At 40.6% G+C, this 19150-nt stretch overlaps 1 protein-coding gene across 3 annotated transcripts in view; it reads left to right on the forward strand.

Annotated features, from left to right (window-relative positions):
• The window catches only part of ABCG1 (ATP binding cassette subfamily G member 1), a 58499-nt gene extending 48133 nt beyond the window's left edge, over positions 1–10366 (forward strand). For 2 of the 3 annotated variants that reach the window (XM_074168505.1, XM_074168488.1), the window contains exons 7-15: positions 269–392; positions 1458–1572; positions 2271–2419; positions 2607–2708; positions 5150–5318; positions 6515–6615; positions 7078–7236; positions 8620–8738; positions 10138–10366. In XM_074168505.1, the coding sequence (XP_074024606.1) occupies positions 269–392; positions 1458–1572; positions 2271–2419; positions 2607–2708; positions 5150–5318; positions 6515–6615; positions 7078–7236; positions 8620–8738; positions 10138–10366 (1267 nt within the window). Of the gene's footprint in view, positions 1–268; positions 393–1457; positions 1573–2270; positions 2450–2606; positions 2709–5149; positions 5319–6514; positions 6616–7077; positions 7237–8619; positions 8739–10137 lie in introns of all 3 variants that reach the window. The other variant, XM_074168496.1, reaches the window with a different exon arrangement.
• The last annotated feature ends 8784 nt before the right edge of the window (positions 10367–19150 follow it).

Here is a 19150-nt window from a genome sequence, read left to right on the forward strand (position 1 = left end):
CATTTAAATCTGTAGTCCTAAAATGTAGAAGTCCCTGAAGGCAGCTTTGAGAATACTCCTAGTTTTCATTCTCAGGCATGCTTCCAACTTAATTAAAAGACTGATGAAGAAATACAAGCATAAGGTTGGCATATGATAAAATTAAACTGCTACAGAGAAAATTTATAAAAGGATAATAGTGGGAGACAGAAGTAGCAAATACATGTGCTAGTTTTGTGTGGTGCCTATGGACCTGTGGATAACAAACAACTTCCTTCCTTTTATTCAGTGGCTTGGATAGTGCATCATGTTTTCAAGTTGTCTCTTTGATGAAGGCTTTGGCCCAGGGCGGCAGATCCATCATTTGCACGATTCACCAGCCTAGTGCTAAACTGTTTGAGTTGTTTGATCAGGTATGATTCTCAAACTCTTTCTCATTACGTGTGGTTTAAGTAGGTTACCCTTTCAAGGCTACGTTCTCTGAGTAAAAACATGAATAATTCTAGTCTATGGTTCCAAATCAAATAAAGACATTAAATAATAAGAGCAAAATATACTTTTTTATTATTTTTTTTTTCTTCTTCTCTGCCCATTTCCATTATTTAAATGTAATGGTTTTAAAGAATCTGGCTAGTATGTTTGTGAAACCACGATTATCACACTTGTGATTTTCATGCCTTCACCCAGCACTGCTTCTGGGCACAGGGCTGTCAGTAAAGTAAAGGAAAGGTTATTTAGAGCAAGAGAGCTTTAGTGCTGCGTTGTTGCTACTACACATTCTCATCCTAGCTACACAGGTGTAAATTCAGAAGAGTTATTCGTATGAAATAATAATAATTGAAATGAAGTCAGTTGGAAATATTTTCTCCAACCTAACAACAGGATTTGAACCATACAGGTTTAGGTTACATTTAAATATACTTCTTGGGAGATCTAAATGAGACATGTGAGAGCTAAGAGAAAACCCACAACACCATAGGTGAAAAAGCTCTTGCAGATTGCCAGTCTGGCAAGGAGGTTTATTTAAAGTCAACAGCGTGGCTAAAAGTAAGAATAGTCAAGCTGTTTCCCATTGCTGTGCTGTTCCACCTCTCCTTCCATTCCTACATTCACAAGCCTTGTCTCCCAACCTAAAATATCTATAACGTGTGGAAATTAGATGGCTTGGCTGTTAACAGTTTCTTGCCTATTTTCAGCACGTGTCTAGGGCTGGAATTAGTCTGCTTCTGTGTTAATGTGCTTTTAAGTCTGGAGTGAATATTTGCAGAATTCAAACCTTAAGCATTTAGTTTTCCATTAGTTATAATTGCATGCAAAGGTAGTTCTAAGCGGTGACAAATCTTGCCAAGGATGTTCTTCCCACAGGGACAAGAAGAGGTCATTAGGTTCATTGGTTGCTGTCATACAGGTAGCAGTTTCAAATATTTTTATGCTAGTTCACATTTTTCTTTTTTTCTTTTCTTTGCCTTGTTTTTCAGCTCTATGTTTTAAGTCAAGGTCAATGCATTTACCGTGGGAAGGTGGTAAACCTAGTCCCTTACTTGAGAGATTTGGGTTTGAATTGTCCAACCTACCACAATCCAGCAGATTTTGGTAAGGACAATTTGAATAGTTTATTTATTTAATTTATTTTGTATTTGATTAGCACCCTAAGGGTAATGGGGGCCATGGTGTGTTTTATACTTTTGTACTTATATACATATGTCAGTGCATACATACATGTACCTAAATTAAAAATCAAATTATTCCAATTTTTTCTAAGTAATTTGAATGCCATCTAGTGGTAAAATTTAGTGAATATTTCTCTCTGATGGAAGTCAACGTCCAGGAAATGAAAGATAAAACACATTACTTAGTGTTTCATAGTAATTAATCTTAGTGGCTTTTCAAAGAGGCTCCAGTATTCTGGTGTTTTATCTTGAATAATACCACTGTGGTATTGTACAGCTAATAGCATTGAGGGTTTTTTCATTGTGGTTTCTTAATTCCAAAGAAGCAGTAAGAACCACAAAAATAGACTTTTGTAATTTTTTATTACCAAGAGTATCTCATATTCACCCCCTTTGCCCTAAAGTAGTTCATTTAACTTCTGGGATGAAGAGAACTCTCTGAAGATTTATAGAAAGATACATTTAAATTATGTGTGTATACATAGGAATTTGCATGTGGCATTTTAGAGCCTATTTTAGGCAAAACTCCTCTTTCTGTCCGTACAACAGAATCAAGGGGATCTAATAATAAGGCTTGTAACTAGTCAGTACTGTAAACAAGTAACTTTCTGGTTTTTGTAGTTATGGAGGTGGCATCTGGTGAATATGGAGACCAGAATGGCCGGCTGGTAAGGGCAGTACGGGAGAGGATGTGTGACACAGACTACAAGAGAGATGTTGGTGGTGAGAATGAGTTGAATCCCTTCCTCTGGCACCGGCCCTCTGAAGAGGTATTTTGTTTATCACCACTAAAGGGCATGGCTGGAGGCTGGGGGCAGGGGGAGGAAGAGCATTTAAATCCTTGGTCAATGGAGGAGGTTTCTGGGCACATTCAGCTGATGAGAGTGGGGTTTTGTGAATGAAAACTAAGCAAGATACTGCAAAGAAAGAAGTTTATTCTTTTATGTGTTTCCGCAGGATTCCTCCTCCACAGAAGGCTGCCACAGCTTCTCCGCCAGCTGCCTAACCCAGTTCTGTATCCTCTTCAAAAGAACTTTTCTCACCATCATGAGGGATTCGGTAAGACTGCCTCTATAATAACTATTGTAGCCAAAGTGTCTATCCAGTTGGTTGTGAGGTAGTGTAACACGCATTAAAGGTCCTGTCCAACAGCTCATGCACTTTAGATTTTACAGAATTTCAAAGGAAAGGGACTGATCTTTCAGCCTTGCTGTTAATTGTACCATCTTCATTGTGAACAACAGTTTTCTTCAGAGGAACTCAGAAGATCTAGGCTAAAAGCCTGCATCCCCTCTGTGCTGGCAAATCCCTTATGTAGTTATTTTTCCTGCTGAAAAGTAAGTGGGAAGTTGTATTGATGTGTCACAAAATAAATTTTTCCAGAAAATTCAGGGTGGCTGAGATGATTATTTCGGTGTGGTATCAGATTAATACTTGAAATTTTTCTTTTTCCTTGTGAAACAGAAAATCAATAAATAAAAATTTTGCTTCTTTGAAAAGGGAGCATATCTGTTTTCATACATTTAAAATCAAGATGGAGTAAGTATCATAATGAAACTCTTCATTCCCAAGGAAGAAAATATAACTTTCACCTTTTTTTCATAAAAATAAACATGCCCACTTCAAAATCCCAGGTCCTGCAGGTTTCATATAAATTCACTAAATGTTGTGGCTGCCTAGTTTGCATTAGCAAAATGCAATGGGACTTCTTTTTTTTTTTTACTCAGGAAAGTTTTTCTTATCTCTAAGTAGCTCAGTTGTTTGTGAATTTAAGAGATAGGACTATTTACATTGTCTGATTGATGCTTTGCAATGTCATCTGGATAGGATTGTCCCTTCATTAACAGGCCTTAGTTAAGGAGATCGAGTTTCCTCAGATAGACCTTATGTGCACACCTGTCCAAGGGACTCACCCATGTACAGTATAATTCGTACTAGTTGGCCGAGTGCTTTTCTCCATGGCAAATTTGCAATTTGATGAATCTGAGTAGGGTTATCTGCTGCTTTTTCTGCAGCAGATCTGGAAGGTTTTCAGTGCTTTACATGAGAGGCAGAAAAGGCAATGTATACATTACTATATATTAATGTATTAATTTGACATACCTGTCCTGCGAAAAGGGGAAAGCCAGACAATGTATCTATAATGGTGGGCACATGGTGGATTCTGATGAGGTTGTTTGGAAACCAAAAGCAGTTGAGCCACGTGGAGTTCAGCATGTGTGAGCTTCACAAGCTTACCCTTGTGAAAGGGTAAGCTGAGCTTCACTGAGCTCCAGATGCTGCATCTTCACTGATTTTGCTCTACACCCAGGCGGGTACCTTTTTAGGACACTTATCGTTTGCAGTGTAGACATGCCCACGCAGAACTACAGGCCTGGAAGAAACCTACTGGACCATTGTGTCCAGGCCTCTGCTGTCAGAAAACCACAGTACTCCTTCCCTTTCAGAAAGGGAAACACGATATTGAATGCCATAGTAAAAACAATCAACTGTTTTCCCCACTGCTCTGGATGGGAAGATATGGCAGAACTGTTCAATTCTAGTGGCTGCAAAGCATCTTCTTATTTCCAGACCACATATATTGCAGCCATTTGTTGTTTTGCTAGCATATTTCTTTGTCATAAGTTGTTCTTCTCCCTTGCTGTTTTACATTACAGTGCATTTGTCATTCAAGGATTAATTCAGTTGTTGAATTTTGCCTTCCTGCAATCTGGTATAGTTTGCACATCTGGTCTAGGACCAAATATTTGGTCAAAAATAAATTGACATTTTCATGTGGGAGGCCTGTTGTAATCCGAAGCATACATACAGCTTCACGTTCTCCATGTTGCTCAACTAGCTGATCAGAATGTCTCTGGTACACGTGGAGAACATATCTCAGAGGTTTGCAAGCACTAACCATGGATGATACAGTCCTCTCCTCATCTCCACCAAGGGGAAACTATAGATTGAAGAACAGTGTTGTTTTTGAGATTTTTTTTCCTGCTCAACTGTAAAGGCTTGCAGTTCCAAATTTTATTATTTCTTTTGTTCTTCCATACCTCTTGTAGGAATACTTTATTGCAGAGAAGGCACAAAAAGCTGATTTATGCCTAAGTTAGTTTCATCTATACAAGCTTGCAATAACTTTTCTGCCTGACTCTGCTCTGGGAATTTTATCTCTTAGTCAGAGAGAAAGTCTGCTTCTCCTGATGAATGAGGGCAATGACTCCATGACGTTGTCAGACAGTAAAATTTCAGGTTGCAGCATTTGCAGTTTCTGCCTGTGTTTACAGGAAGAAATTTTCTGTTCTGTGGTAGCTGTGTGTCTGATTCACTCTGGAAAGCTCATTACAGTAAGTTTTCCTTAGCTGAAGCTTAGTTTGCTGGTAGGAAGCGAACAATTCTATATAAGTTCTTCTGGACATAACTCCTTTTCCGCAATCTGATTTCAGTCATATTGCCATTGTTTTTGAGCCCAGACTTTCTGATCAGAAATACTACTCTTTCCGTGCCTGTAGGTCCTGACACACTTGCGTATCACCTCACACATTGGCATTGGACTGCTCATCGGCTTGCTCTACTTAGGCATTGGCAATGAAGCTAAGAAAGTCCTCAGCAACTCCGGCTTCCTCTTTTTTTCCATGTTGTTTCTTATGTTTGCCGCGCTCATGCCAACTGTCCTTACATGTAAGTACCAGTCATACTGTTATATCAATGGACAAGGAGATTGCAGTAAGCTGGGAGGGTGTTGTAATGTATCTCTTCCATATAAGAAACATTTGGCTTGCGCTTCTACTTCTGAGACAGGCATGGGCATAAATCTTGCACTCCCTGAACTGCCACGTAGAGGCAAACAGAGGTAGGATTGTCCAGTGGCACCTCTCTCTCCCCAGTTTTGCCAGTGTTTCTCAATGCCAACAGTTCACTATTACAGTCCTGGACTGGATAGAGTTAATTTTCTTTCTAGAAGCTGCTGTGACTTGGCTTTGGCATGGGAAGAACGTTGAGGAATGTTGATAACACATATTTAGTTGTTGCTAGGTAATGTTTATATTAGTCACGGACTTCTGCTTCCCGTAGAAGCTGGGAGGGAGCATAGACAGAACAAGCTGGTGAAAAGAATATTCCATACCATCATGCCCAGTATATAAATGGGGGTTGGCCAGGAGGCAAGGATCCACAGTCACTGCTTGGGACGGGCTGGGCAAGCAATTGTCAGATGGTGACAGCAACTTGTGTTGTATCACTTTGTTTTGTATATTCTTTTACCTTTATTATTATTATTGCTATTTTCTGTTACTGTTCTATTAAACTGTCGTTATCTCAGCCTATGAGATTTTTTTTTCATTTCCCCTCCTTTTCTCCTCCTCCTCCCTACACTACTGGGGGCAGAGGAGGAGGAATGAGCGAGCCGTTGCATGGTCCTAGCTGCTGGCTGGGATTAAATCACGACAGACTTTTAAGTTGTGACTCCTGCATGAGGTCAGTGTATTCATGTGGTATCAGAAGCAAACTCCTGCAGTATGGACTGTTCCGTACTTTCTTTGGGAGCACTCTTACTTTACATTCTCTGTTGGATCAAAAGGAACAACCAGGTTCTTTAAGTTCTAATACCATTTTTTTCTCAAAAAAACACTTTGAGGGAGGTTCAGATCATCTGAGTAGACTGATGCATATCCTAGGCAGTGAGCAACTCTCAGGGCTGTCCTCTTACATTTCATTACAAATCATTGAAACTATTGCTGGTCTGTCAAAGGCTTCCAAGTTCCAGTCCCACTATGAGACTGCAGCAGTTCAGGATTAGATATGGATAAACTGTTATTATGTGCAAGAATACTTCACACTGACAAGCTAACAGACTTACTAATATGTGTTCTCTGCAGTTCCTCTTGAGATGGGAGTATTTCTTAGGGAGCATCTGAACTACTGGTACAGCTTGAAAGCCTACTATCTCGCCAAAACCATGGCTGATGTTCCTTTTCAGGTATATGCTCTACTCTTCGATAAAACAAGAACCATTTAAGTTCATGGCAAGTCCACTTGGCAGGAAGATTAGTACTGGTATTTTATCCATCTGAATAGTGGTGAAACTATTCACATATGTGTGCTGAAGCTTCTGGTCCAAATCAGAAGCACCCTAAGAGTAAACAGCGGGACTTCACAAAAGCCAAGACCTGACCCAATATTTTTTCATAACCAGAAGACCATCTTTGCTTATTTGCAAAAGGGGAATTGAAAAGGGCTGTAAGTCAAAGGGATCTGTTTTCTAATGCCCAAGATAGAGGTCATGGTCTGTGGCAGACATATTTATTCTCTTCTGCCATGCCTGTCATGTAATAGAAAGGCTGAAAGGTGTGGTTTAACTAGGACTCCCCATGTTTTTAGCTTAAAGTAACAGTGAATGTTCAGCTTTAATGGACTAATTCCAAGCATAATCTCCTTGCAGATCATGTTTCCTGTGGCTTACTGCAGCATCGTGTACTGGATGACTTCACAGCCCTCTGACGCACTCCGATTTGTCCTCTTCGCAGCCTTGGGAACCATGACATCCCTGGTGGCTCAGTCACTGGGTCTTCTCATAGGCGCAGCCTCTACATCCCTCCAGGTACTGATGGTGTTTTGTGATCTCACAGGAACCCTGCTGTCTCCTAACACTGACTGCTTACTGTGACTGTTGCTGTGGCCCCAAGACATTTGCTGAGAGATGACAGGCAAAAAGTTGTCTTGGTCTGATATAGCTACTTGATGCTTCCCACTAGCATCAACTTCAACAGCATGTACACACACTGGATGTGAGGCTCTGATGTTCTTTCCCCATCTGAGTGGGATTGTGCCTGCCTCTGCTGCCTCTGCTTGAGATGGTTGTTGCTTGCTACTCATCCCAGGCTGAGCAGGTCTTAGAAACTGCAGGACCGATGCATTCCTATGCACCTACAAAGTGGAGGTAGACAGTGAAGATCAGTAGTTCAGGAGGGGGTTCTTCCATACACATACAAAAAGGTTGCAGCAGGTGAGGTAGGAAAAGGCTTGCCCAGAAACTAAACCTCTGCAGAGGGAGGGAGAGAAGCAGAGTGACTGCCACGCTGGGAGCTGGTTGTGTAACTCCGTGCTGCCTCCTGGCAGCAGGAGTGCTGAGGTGACAGTTCCACAGCAGAACTGATGATAATGGCATTAATATGCACTGACGCTATCAAGATTTCTGTAGTAGAAGACTTGATTCCCTCTCTGTGCCACCCTCTGGAGACAAGCGTAGACCTCTTGTGTGACCCCTGTGCTTCTGCTCTTGCCAGAGATACCTGTATGGCCCTTTGCCCTGAAGGGAATACAGAGGAAAGGCTGGAGTTGGCCCAAAATCTGTCTTCCTCAACCAAAGCAACCCAGCTGGACATGTTCCTTATCCTCTTCATCAAATTTTAGGACCAGTTGAAGCTACTGTTTATGTGGGTTAATGAGGAGGGAGGTCTGTGTGTCACCAGCTGGGGGTGAGTGAGAAAGGGTAGTATTTAGGAAGAGGAATCTCATTCTCAGAGAAGCAAGGGAATCACAGTGCCCATCTTACCCTGTAAACTTCTTGGTGGGTTCAAGTCCCTCGGAGGACAGATACCAGCACAGCATCATCATCAGCTAGTAGCAGGATTTAGGAAGAGGAGACTTATAACTTTTCCTTCATTAACAGCATCTGACTTCCCCCTCACACGAAACCTTGTCCATAAAATTTAATAATGTCATGGTATTTCGAACTGTTGTAGTTTTGAGGAGTAGCATTATCAGAAGACCTTGAGTGGCATTGCTCCCCACTGCCTAAGAGAGTAGGTTTTCACTGCCTATTTGTGTTTGCACAGAACAGAGGACTTCCCATATGGAAAGTGTGCTCTTTTAAAGACTGATTTCCTCACTGGAGGTCAGGACATCAAATTAAAGAACACGTTAATTTTTACTTTTTTCTCTGGCTATCTGACAAGAGACTGTCTATTCCTTGTCTTCACAGGTGGCCACTTTTGTGGGCCCAGTTACTGCCATCCCAGTGCTTCTGTTCTCTGGGTTTTTTGTCAGCTTTGATACCATCCCAACATACCTCCAGTGGATGTCCTACATTTCCTATGTCAGGTACTTCTAGGGAGGCCATTAACCTCCCATCTTGGAAATGCTGGGTTTTTTGCTGTTGTTTGCTTGATTGATTATTTTGGGTGCCAAAGAGTCTTACAGAGTATAAGAGTATAAACATACATGTGATGTAGATCGCATTATCTCACTACATTTTGTGTTGTATATGATAGGAAATAGATAGGAACATTCAGTACAGATTATCAGCCACAAGTCTATATCAGTCTCCTTGAACTCAGTGGGAATGGACAGCACGCAAATGTCCCTGGATTTTGCAATAGTGGATTTCTGAAATAATAGGGACAGTATGCCCAACTGATAAGTTGATGCCACCACCTCATTTTGGAAGAAAATGTATAAATCACTGCAGCATCTTAGGGGGACTTGTTGGATAAAGACCTGTTTTTAAATTTTGCAGTAGCACTGCCACAAGAGGCACAGGATTTGTGTCATCTGTAATCTTAAATAGTGGTTTAAGAACCATAGGCACCTTATATCCTATCTACGCCTGTCACTCTCGCTGTCTGAGACAGCTGTCTTAAGATGGGATAATTGTCATCAGGAAACTTTTGAGAGCTAGCACAGAGGGATAGTTTAGACTAGACACTTAAAACGTTTATAGCTGAAATTAGTTGAGGTGAATTTTCCCATCCCCATTTTCCCCACCCTCGCCAAGCTGCACTATTACTGAGAACACCCAAGCTAAAATATCCTCTCATTTGGCAAGTAAGGTCTTACACAGAGACCTTTCAAAGATTTAAGAGACCACACGCCCTGAATTACTAGCTGGAATTCCAGATGAGGCCTTAAGCAACTGTCTAGCCTGTATGGGGTCTCCTGAAGCTGGAGGGAGCTGTCATACACAAGGGACCCATGATGGTGTATCTGCTTGCAAAGTCAAATCCAAAGTGCACCAAGTGCCAGGGGAGACACAGGAACTGCATTGTCAGTGAAACTATGGCACATGGAAGGAAAGGGAAGAGACATTCTAGACTGTGCCAGTTTTAATATGTTTCTGACTTCAAACAATAATTGTATCCCTGTTGCTTACTTTCAAAAAATGGAATTAATGATGTCACTTTCATAAGGAGAATTTTTGAATATGAGCTGAAAGTAGTCTGCTTTGTATTTTAATGTTTTTCTTTGGAGAAATTGCACTATACACTAACTGGAAGCAGTTAAAGGCAAAACTTCTGCCCTTGTTCAATCTTATGTAAAATGGCAGTGACATGTAATTTACTTGATTGTAACTGGGATAGAATTTGCCCTGAGACACATGTGTCAACAATATTGAACCCCTCGGTATTTCCAGCCGAGCTCTCACAGAGATTGTATTGCTGGTGGAGTACTTCAAAACAGATCATCGGGACTTTTCCTTGTAATCCATCCTTCTTCTTTTCAGATACGGCTTCGAAGGAGTTATTCTCTCCATCTATGGACTGGATCGAGAAGATCTGCATTGTGACAAAGATGATACTTGCCATTTTCAGAAATCAGAGGCCATTCTGAGAGAACTGGATGTAGAAAATGCCAAACTTTACCTGGACTTCATTGTTCTTGGAATTTTCTTCTTCTCTCTGCGCCTAATTGCCTATTTTGTTCTCAGATACAAAATCCGAGCAGAGAGGTAAAGGAAAAACAGCTAAAACGATGCAGTAGGAAGATCTTTAGACACGCAATAGAGTGCACTTGACATTGTCTCACTGTGGCAGGCCAGTCTCCAGTGCCCAGCTAGATGCTGTTATGACCTAGCCCATAGAGAACCACAATGGGATAGTGGACATATAGTGTTAAGCCAATCAGTCCAGTTGGGTTGGGTCATGTTTTCATTACACTTTCTAGCTTTAACTAGGAAGAAGAAATAGAAGGGAATTTTACACCGCAGAATATCAATACCGAGGCAGTGTAACTGTAATAAAAAACCTGGCTGCAGGAGTTCTCCTTATGAAAACCGATTTCATGATAAGGTAATACAAGTCCTGGTAGCCAGAATAGTATAATGTCATCTATAGGTGACAAGGTAATGAGATGAAAAATGGGGAAAGCAAAGAAATAGGATTCTCTCATCTTTTTAAATTCAGAGTTTCATCTTTGCAGTTTTCTATGTATTACTTTGCAATACTTTTCCACAGAATTGCCCCTTCTGGCCAAAAGTCTGTAAATGTATTAATAAGGTAAAGATATCTTTTTAATACGGATACTTTTTTAAAAGAAACCGAAAGTGATTCAAGTCATTATTTTTGTTTCTGTCTAAATTTAGAACTCTGGTGCTTTGCTTGTCGAGCTGGTCTCATATCTGAAAATTGTAATGATAGGAGGAAAAGGCAGATTCTGAGTCTGTACTAAACCTGTGGTCCATATTTGGAAACAACAATAGATAGCACAGGCAGTCAGACATGTTCAAGCTGTCGCTGAACGAATGAAAAACATTCTTTTTCAGTGTCTTTTAAATCCTCAATATTTGTGATATTTAAAATACTAACTCGGCTCATTGTCTATATGATCTACCTCCTGCGAATGAAAAAATCAAAGCACTCCAAGGCTCATTTTTTTTCTTAAACTGTGAAAGCAGAATCTATCCCTAAAGCCTGAGCGATTGTTAAATCCTGACGGAGTGCAAGAGCTATCCACAGCTCAAAGCTTGGTTATTGTGTTAAAACGTGTGACTGCCTCATACGGCAGTGTTCCTTATATCTGCAACACACAACGTGTAGGACTCTCCTCAAAATATACAAATGACCTTGTAATACTGCAGGTCTAATTATGCCAAGCGGTTTTGTTCTCATCCTGAGTTCTACATGCACGACATGGGAACTGATACTAATTGATCTAAAGATTAATGAAACTGTTAAAAGAAGCATGTATTTGTTTTGTGTATCTCACCTTTGTAAACTTGGCAGTGGGAATTCTGGTTCCAAGTTGATGTGAATTTTGGCACTGATTTTCATGGGTTTGGATTTTTGACCCAGAATGAAATTGTGGAGCCCATACTTACGTTGGACGCCTTGGTGAACTTCTGTGCGAATTCCTTTACCTCCTGCCATTACTGTGCATTTACCTTAGTGTTACAGACTTCCAAGTCAGACCTACAAATTCCATAAATGTGTTATTCCTATCAGGATACTGAAGCCTTGTAGATTGGAAGCAGCTCCATGTCAGCAAACCGTTCGGGAGCTCAGCAGCTCATGACAGTAAGGTAGATGAGGAGAGATTTTGGGCATGTGCTGGTCAGCAGCTGTCAACAGTTCAGGCTGTTTTCGAGGACTCCATGGCTACATCTGTACTAGTAAACTACATAGAGCCAGGGCCAGCTCTGTTAGTCCTCAGGCAACTGGGTCTCATAGGAACGGTCCCTGTACTGTACTAACTTCTAAACAGAGCCCAGACATTGTCTGGAAAAGCTCTGGCTGTGATGGGCTGCAGCTCTGCCATTTAGCAGTGAAGACAATTGTTTCCCAGTTTTCCTGGCCCATGCCCAGGCTCTGTTTAGTTTACCAATATATATGTAGACCACATGTATCTGTTAAACTCAGGATGCTTGAATTAAGACCGTGTTCTGGAAGACTTTAAGTCGAGTCACGTAGTTTTGGAAGGTTAGCTGAACTTTTCCTGAAAATAAGTTTGACCTATGAAAGCAAGGTCAGTTGTTGCTGTAGAAGGAAAAAAATCCTTACACAACCTCTTTGCATAATTTTGTTGCTGTTTTTTCAAAAAATGTCCTGGAGACAGTAGAGCTCTTGTACAGTTCTGCAGCTTCCTCAGGCATAATCACAAACATGTATGGGTCTATATGGCTGTCAGATATGAGAAATTAAAATTTTGGCTATTCTAAATAATACTCATAACTGTGAACAGTTTTTAAATAAGTCACAAGCTGAAATCCCTTGGCACAACATGCCTTGATTATTTTAAGACTCTAAAAATATTTGTGAATAAAACAGGTGGTTCAAATGGTATTTGCAAGCAGAGAAAAAACTGCCTTTGCCAAATTACTGTCTTGTTGCACACTGCTGGTCCAGCTGTAGGCTGGCTGGGTAGGAAAGAGTGTGATATCCGTGGCATTAAATACCTTCAGGGTTCATGTTTTGCATTTACCAACACCATTTACCAAATACCACATTGAAAATCCATTGCAGTGTACCAAATGAAGTAACTTGCTGACATTTTGACACTGGTAGCTCATGCAATGACAAAGATGTCTTCTCCTATCTTAGACCAATTTAGCAGTATGAGTTCCTTGGATACTGTCTTGTTATCTGTGTCTATTCCTCTGTTTGTAGACCTCCTTATTTTACCTCTTTAGCCTGCAACAAGTCCTCCTGTACTGTAATTTTGTGTCGTATTACGGTAGCCAAAAGTCTGGTCCTCCACGGGTGTTCCTGAGAAAATGCATGCTCTGGAATATTTTTTGTCACTCCTATTTTTTGTTAGATATGCTTTTTCCCAGCCATTTGCTGGCAGCATTTGGCTCAAAGTTACTATTCTAAGGAACGCTTTCAGACTGTAGAATCCCAGTAAAGGAATAAATGAATTCTTTTGAAACTCAGTGCTACACATAAATGAGATAATCATTCTTTCCCTCCTTAGGTCTAAAATTAACTAATGATATCTCTTTTGCCACTGCTGTGTGACAGAAGTATTTAAAGTCCGTCCCAATTATGTTTTCATATACCGCAAAGATTTTTAACATAGCCTCAACTTGGCTTCTTTCTGTTTTTGTGGAAATAAATTCTAACAGGCTGGTATAAAACACATTCCCAGGTTAATGGACTGAGCATGCATGTGCTGTAGTGGTAAGCAATCGCATTGTGAAGCTCTGGAGGCTTCACGTGGAAGAATAATGAAGCCAGCAAGATTCTAAAGACTTCAAATCCTCACTTTATGTAGCCATATATAAATAGCCATAGACCAGTTAAAATCAATGCCATCATTGCCATTCAAACTAGTCACAATCTGGCTAAAATTTGCATAAGAAGCTAAAGTTTTTTTAAAGGTCTCTTGAAGACTGAATGTATGATTCCTGTTGGGATTGCAGGAAGACTTTAGTGTTATGTTGGCCTCCTTATTTTGTTTCAATTTGTTTTGTGCATGTTGCTTCAGTTACTGTGTGCATCAGTTAAGACTTTATGCGCTTCAAATTTTTTTTTGTCATTTTTCTTTGTGGAAACTTGCATCTAATCCAAAAAACCCTGAAAGTTTTTAAAAAAGGAACGTAAAACATTATTACTTACAACTAAATAAAAGATTTGGAAAACAGATTCTGCTCACATAAGAAATTGAGAAAATTTCATCTTTATGGATCAAAGGGAGTAACAGGAGAATATCTGGTGCTGAAATCCTGTTCACTCCTTAATATTTGGAGCCCAAGATGTCTTTTTTTCCACTAAAGGAGAAGAATGTATATACACATAACAGGGAGAGCTGGTTATGCAAGTGGGAGATAATGAACACTTGAGTCCCAAGTACAGGATGTATCCGATGACTGGCATTTCAGTCTGTTCTTTTGTGTCAAGCTCTATGTTGTCAACAGAAATGTATGTTTCATTAAACATCTGTTTCTAGAAAGCAGCCTGTTACATACTGACCTGTACCTCCCCAGTGATCTTCACAGAGGGAGGTCCTAGCTGTCCTGTTTGCTCAAGACTAGGTGGATGTCTTCTGCTCTAATGGGATCCTTTGAAGCCCTGTTCCAACAAAGTGCTTAAGTATCTTCTCACATCTGCATTGTGAATCAGAGGAATGGCCAATGTCTTTAAGATAAAGTCCAGGCTTAAGTGCTTTGCTGGGTGAGGGCTGTGTTGCGCAGGAAGACTGAGATGCTGGCTGTCTAAACAGACTCAGAGACTCAACTGAAAAATCCACTTGCTTTGGGTTAGTCTCTAGGAGATTACAGCTTTGCAGTGATCTTGAATTAATCTTTTTAAATCACAAAATACTTCTTTTGAGGAGAAGAGGAGAGTGAAAATCAAGCATGGAGATGAGTCTGTATTTTTCTCTATATTTACTGTTGCTTTGCATAATTGCTTTTGTTATCTGCATAGTTTTGTTAAGGAAAAATTAACTTTTTTTTTTTTCTTTCTGTACTAGAAATGCCAATCCAGGACTGCTTTACATTCAAACAATGTCAGCATTTATTTTTTACTTTCCAAACTAAGCAGGAAGGGATCTTAATTAAGTATTTTTCAGTGTTAACTTTTATTGGAATGTGATTTTATTCTTTCATCTCCTGCCCTGCGATGCTCATATTCAGGAATGATGATGATGAGGGGCAGAGGAAGAGAGTTAACGTACAATGGTGATGTTTCCAGAGTTCCTCAGAAAATGCGTGTGAGGAGGGTGCAAACAGCAGGCGTACCTCTTTCTGCAGCCTGATGCACCTTCTTCCACGTTGCCTTTGCTCACCAAGCGTCGGGTCCAGTCTCATCTGGTGGCTGGGTGGGAGAGCGGATCATGCGTGTTTGTCCTGCATGATGCAGGAGAGCCCCCCCAGCACGGCAGGGCTGGTTACCAGCACCTTCACTGGGGACAAGTTAGTTCTGTGGGGAGTGTCTGATACCCGTGGGGTCTGCTCTGGCATTCCTTGATCTTAGTACAGCAGAAGCTGGCTTGGAGCCTTCTTCACAGGGGTTGAGCACGGTCTTTTCTGGCCGAGTCTGCCACTGGTTCTACTGTGGTGTATCCTCATTCAGGGAGGATTTTGAAGGGCATCAGCTGTCTTGGATTGAGTGGGGTGTAAGCACAAGCTCAAATGCTTTCCCAGACAGAACAGTTCTCTTGACCTGTGTTTGTTGTGGTCCAAGCTTTGTGAGTTAGTATGAACACAGTTAAAAAGGACATCAGCTGCAGGAGTGGCAGCAAGGCAGAGCTTCCTTCTGAATGCACAGGTAGAGATCGGGGTGCAGGTGGTCAGCTGCAGCATTGGTCTACTTGTTAGGATCCAGGTGTGGAGTAGGAGGACGTTACGTGCTTGCTGCTTTTAACTATGGATACCGTGATTTGGCCAATGAAATTCAATTCTTTTTCATTCTTTTTCATCATCTGGGTAGTGTTTTTGGAGATGGTTTATCTCAGAACCATAGCTGTCTAAAAACGAGAGTCTCAGTCTCAGTTAATCACCTACTTTCCTCTGCAAAAAGAAAGAAACGGCCATCTCTAGGACAAATGGACCCAAGGTACTTCCATAATTCCCTGAGGTAGGTATTTTTTCTAGTTACTTGAATTCTGGCCTTTACAGTGAGTATTATTATAGCAGTTGCCACATTTGAAGTCACGCCTCTTCCCAGGGCAATGTCATCTGGAGCAGGACTGGATCCTCATTTTGCCAGTGTGTTTGTGCAACAGCCCTGAAGTGGGTAAATTGAAATGTTAGCAGTGTGATTCAGCTTCTTGGACTTACAAGCTGTAGTTTACGCATTTCTTCTGGTTTCCCAAGCTCCTTCTTAAGTTAATGCGGACTAGATAGGCAGCTCCAAAGGCAATCCTTCACACTGAACTTAGCATCTCCTTTTGGATCTTTCCTAGGCATGTATTTTGGGCACTGGCAGAAGATTGGGAATTTGGTAATGTGACAAAAAAGTATGGTTTGCCCTCATGGAGGTATGTAACACTTGCACTGATGATCAAGAGAGCCTAGGAAGGTACCTTAGATAGTCTGCCTACCTGCTCTGGACACGTCAAATTAGAGGAGATGAGCCCATGTACGTCGAAAATTTAGAGCATAAAGCTTTGGCACTTCGACCTTTGGAGCTCAGACCTTTGGGGCTGGAAGTTCAAGCAATTCCTTGCTAAAATGGAAACTTGTTAAAACTGGTCTTACATTGTGGGTACCATAGCACACTTAACAAGTAGATGTGGTAGTTTGTTACCTTGTTTTTGTAGCCCTACTGTAAGTTGGAAAAGGTCTGGACTTCGCCCTGAACTCTTGAGTGTTAGGATTGTTGTTCCCTTTAACATTCAGGCAGGACAGGAAAGATCCCTGCGAAAAGCAAGAATATTAGGAAACATCGAGGCTGATGTTGGCAATATCTAGCCTTAAGCACCTTCAGAGCAGGTTGACTGTGGTGGATAATTGGTCTGTATTTCTGCAGGGAGGATCTCAGTGGTAGCTGAAGAGATACTGCCCTATGCGTTGTTCTTTTTTCTTTGAGAAAATCTTCTCATGTATATCCATTTTCCCACCAGAACAGCCTGGTAGGGTGCAGTCACTCAGGAATTTCTTTCCTTTAGTTCTGTACAGAAAGCCATTTATAAAGTATGATAATAACAACGGCATTTTGAAAAGCCATTGGGAGCTAGACGTAGGCAGAAAATGACCCCATGTCATGTCCTCTGTAGCAGTTTGTGTACAGGCTGATCGTTGCTGTGCCCGTGACATGGGTCCTATTAATCCTGCCACACAGCACTGGCAAGTGCACAAATTAAGTGCTGAGTGTCACCGAAGTTAATCATGAGCTCTGCTATTTGTGGACAGGGGCAGTAGAGTTTTGGGGCGTCAACTCCTACTGTCCTGTTTTCATAATATATAAAGATACTGTTGTAACGGATCCCAGTGAGTGGTTTTTATAACCCCAGATATCGTTCTGCATATTACATGTCCAAAAGTTGCAGGTTGAGCCTGCAGACATAACAAGTTTGCTTTTAATTCTGTGTGTGTATTAGCGTATTCCTGTTTCTGTACACGTTTCACGTAGAGGTTGTGAAGGAGTAATGGTACTGTAGAGCATGAAATCTAGCTTCAGTGCATTTATTATTTTGAAATCTTATAATGAACCATAACTTAATGCAGTTGTCAGATGTAGAACCTTCCTTTAAGAGATTTAGATTTCTGTTGAGACCCATTGCCAGCACAGTAAAACAAAGGGTGACCAGGCAGAATAAGTATCCTTTGGCACAAGAAATCCCCATGGCTCAGCCTGCCAGCCTGCATTCTCTGCATTGTTTATGCCTTCAAGATACATCAAGATTTTGTCAACCCATTTTCTTTCTGGGAGCCTCCATGCAGCTCATCCCATGCTTACCAATTGCTTGCATCCTTATTGCTAGATATTTGTGGTTGCTGTCCACATGGGGTGTAAAATTGAGCTGTTTGGGAACAGCGCGCGGTAGTTGCAAGTGGAGAGATGACTTTTAGACTTTCGTGAGTTACCGAATACCTAATGTGCTGGATCTATGGGTGTGCTTCGCTCTTTCAAGAACAAAAAACTCTAAAACGTCTTTTTAAGCAGATTGCAAGGCAACATGGAAGTCTTTACTTTTAAGGTTCACAGGGTTTTTTTACTTCAGTGGCATCTGTGATGTCTTTTTTTTTCTCCAACCCCACTGTAGCTTATTTTAGTAGCCCATTTAGGATAATTATTATGCAAACTCCTTTCTATTACTTCCAAAAACCACCTTTCCTGGCCTCAATGATAATTGTACCAACCTATACAAATGTGAATTAGTTGTTGAGCAATTAAAAAAAATTGGAAAAAAATGCTCTTAAATTATGGTAAAAGTGAATGAAATTTAAGGAAAAGATTACACCGATGGATCTAAAAAGAAGACAAGTCCTGCAGTGTGGCCAAGCCTTTACCTGTGTGAGTAAAGATTTGTGAAATACCTTATCTGAGTCAGTTGACCTTATTGTGAGATACTGCCCTTGAATCTGTTATTGAATTATTTAACGTTTGTTCTTTTGTTTTTAAAGCAAGAGTCAATGCAAGGTATCATTTTAAATCAGCGTGCTAAAGTGTGCATATTCTGTATATCTAATATGTCATTGTTGTCTCTCGTTTCTGTAATGCATTTGCATTACTATGAATCAATTTTATTATGCTTCTCTAGAGACTACAGCTGCCTGCACGCTGTGATATATTTGCACTGTTGTAGATATATATATATGCATATATATAATTATATTATATAAACCATGTCTTTTTCAGGTTGCTTGTTACCTTTGTAGTTTACGCTTACCGGTACAGTGGACCTGAGTAAAAATGTGGGATGTGGGGCATTCTGATGATATATTATAATAATAGAGAAATCTTTGTATATTTCTGTATACTTAATACCCGTAAGAAGAGATTTGTATGTGCGTTATTTTCCAAACTAGGGCTTTGTTTTCTGAGACTAGAGAACATTTATGATAATGTAACAAAACAAAAAAAAAAATCAAATAAAGTGTTATTATTTTCAGACAGATGCCTTTGTCCCTGTTCTCTCTCAAAGGGAAGTGGCAGGTGCGTTGGTAGTGATGCGTTTTCACTGCCTGCCAGCAAGGACATCAAATTGCCTGTTTGAGATGTACATTGTGGTGGTTTCAGGTAACTCTCAATACAGGCAGGTTGCAGAAATAGGCAGTAAAAATTCTTAAAAACAGTCACATCGGCTCAGAGCAAAGGTCTGTATTGCCCAGTACCTGATGATGAACAATGGGC

The sequence above is a fragment of the Numenius arquata genome, chromosome 1 (assembly GCF_964106895.1).
Source record: "Numenius arquata chromosome 1, bNumArq3.hap1.1, whole genome shotgun sequence".
Classification (NCBI taxonomy): Eukaryota; Metazoa; Chordata; class Aves; order Charadriiformes; family Scolopacidae; genus Numenius; species Numenius arquata.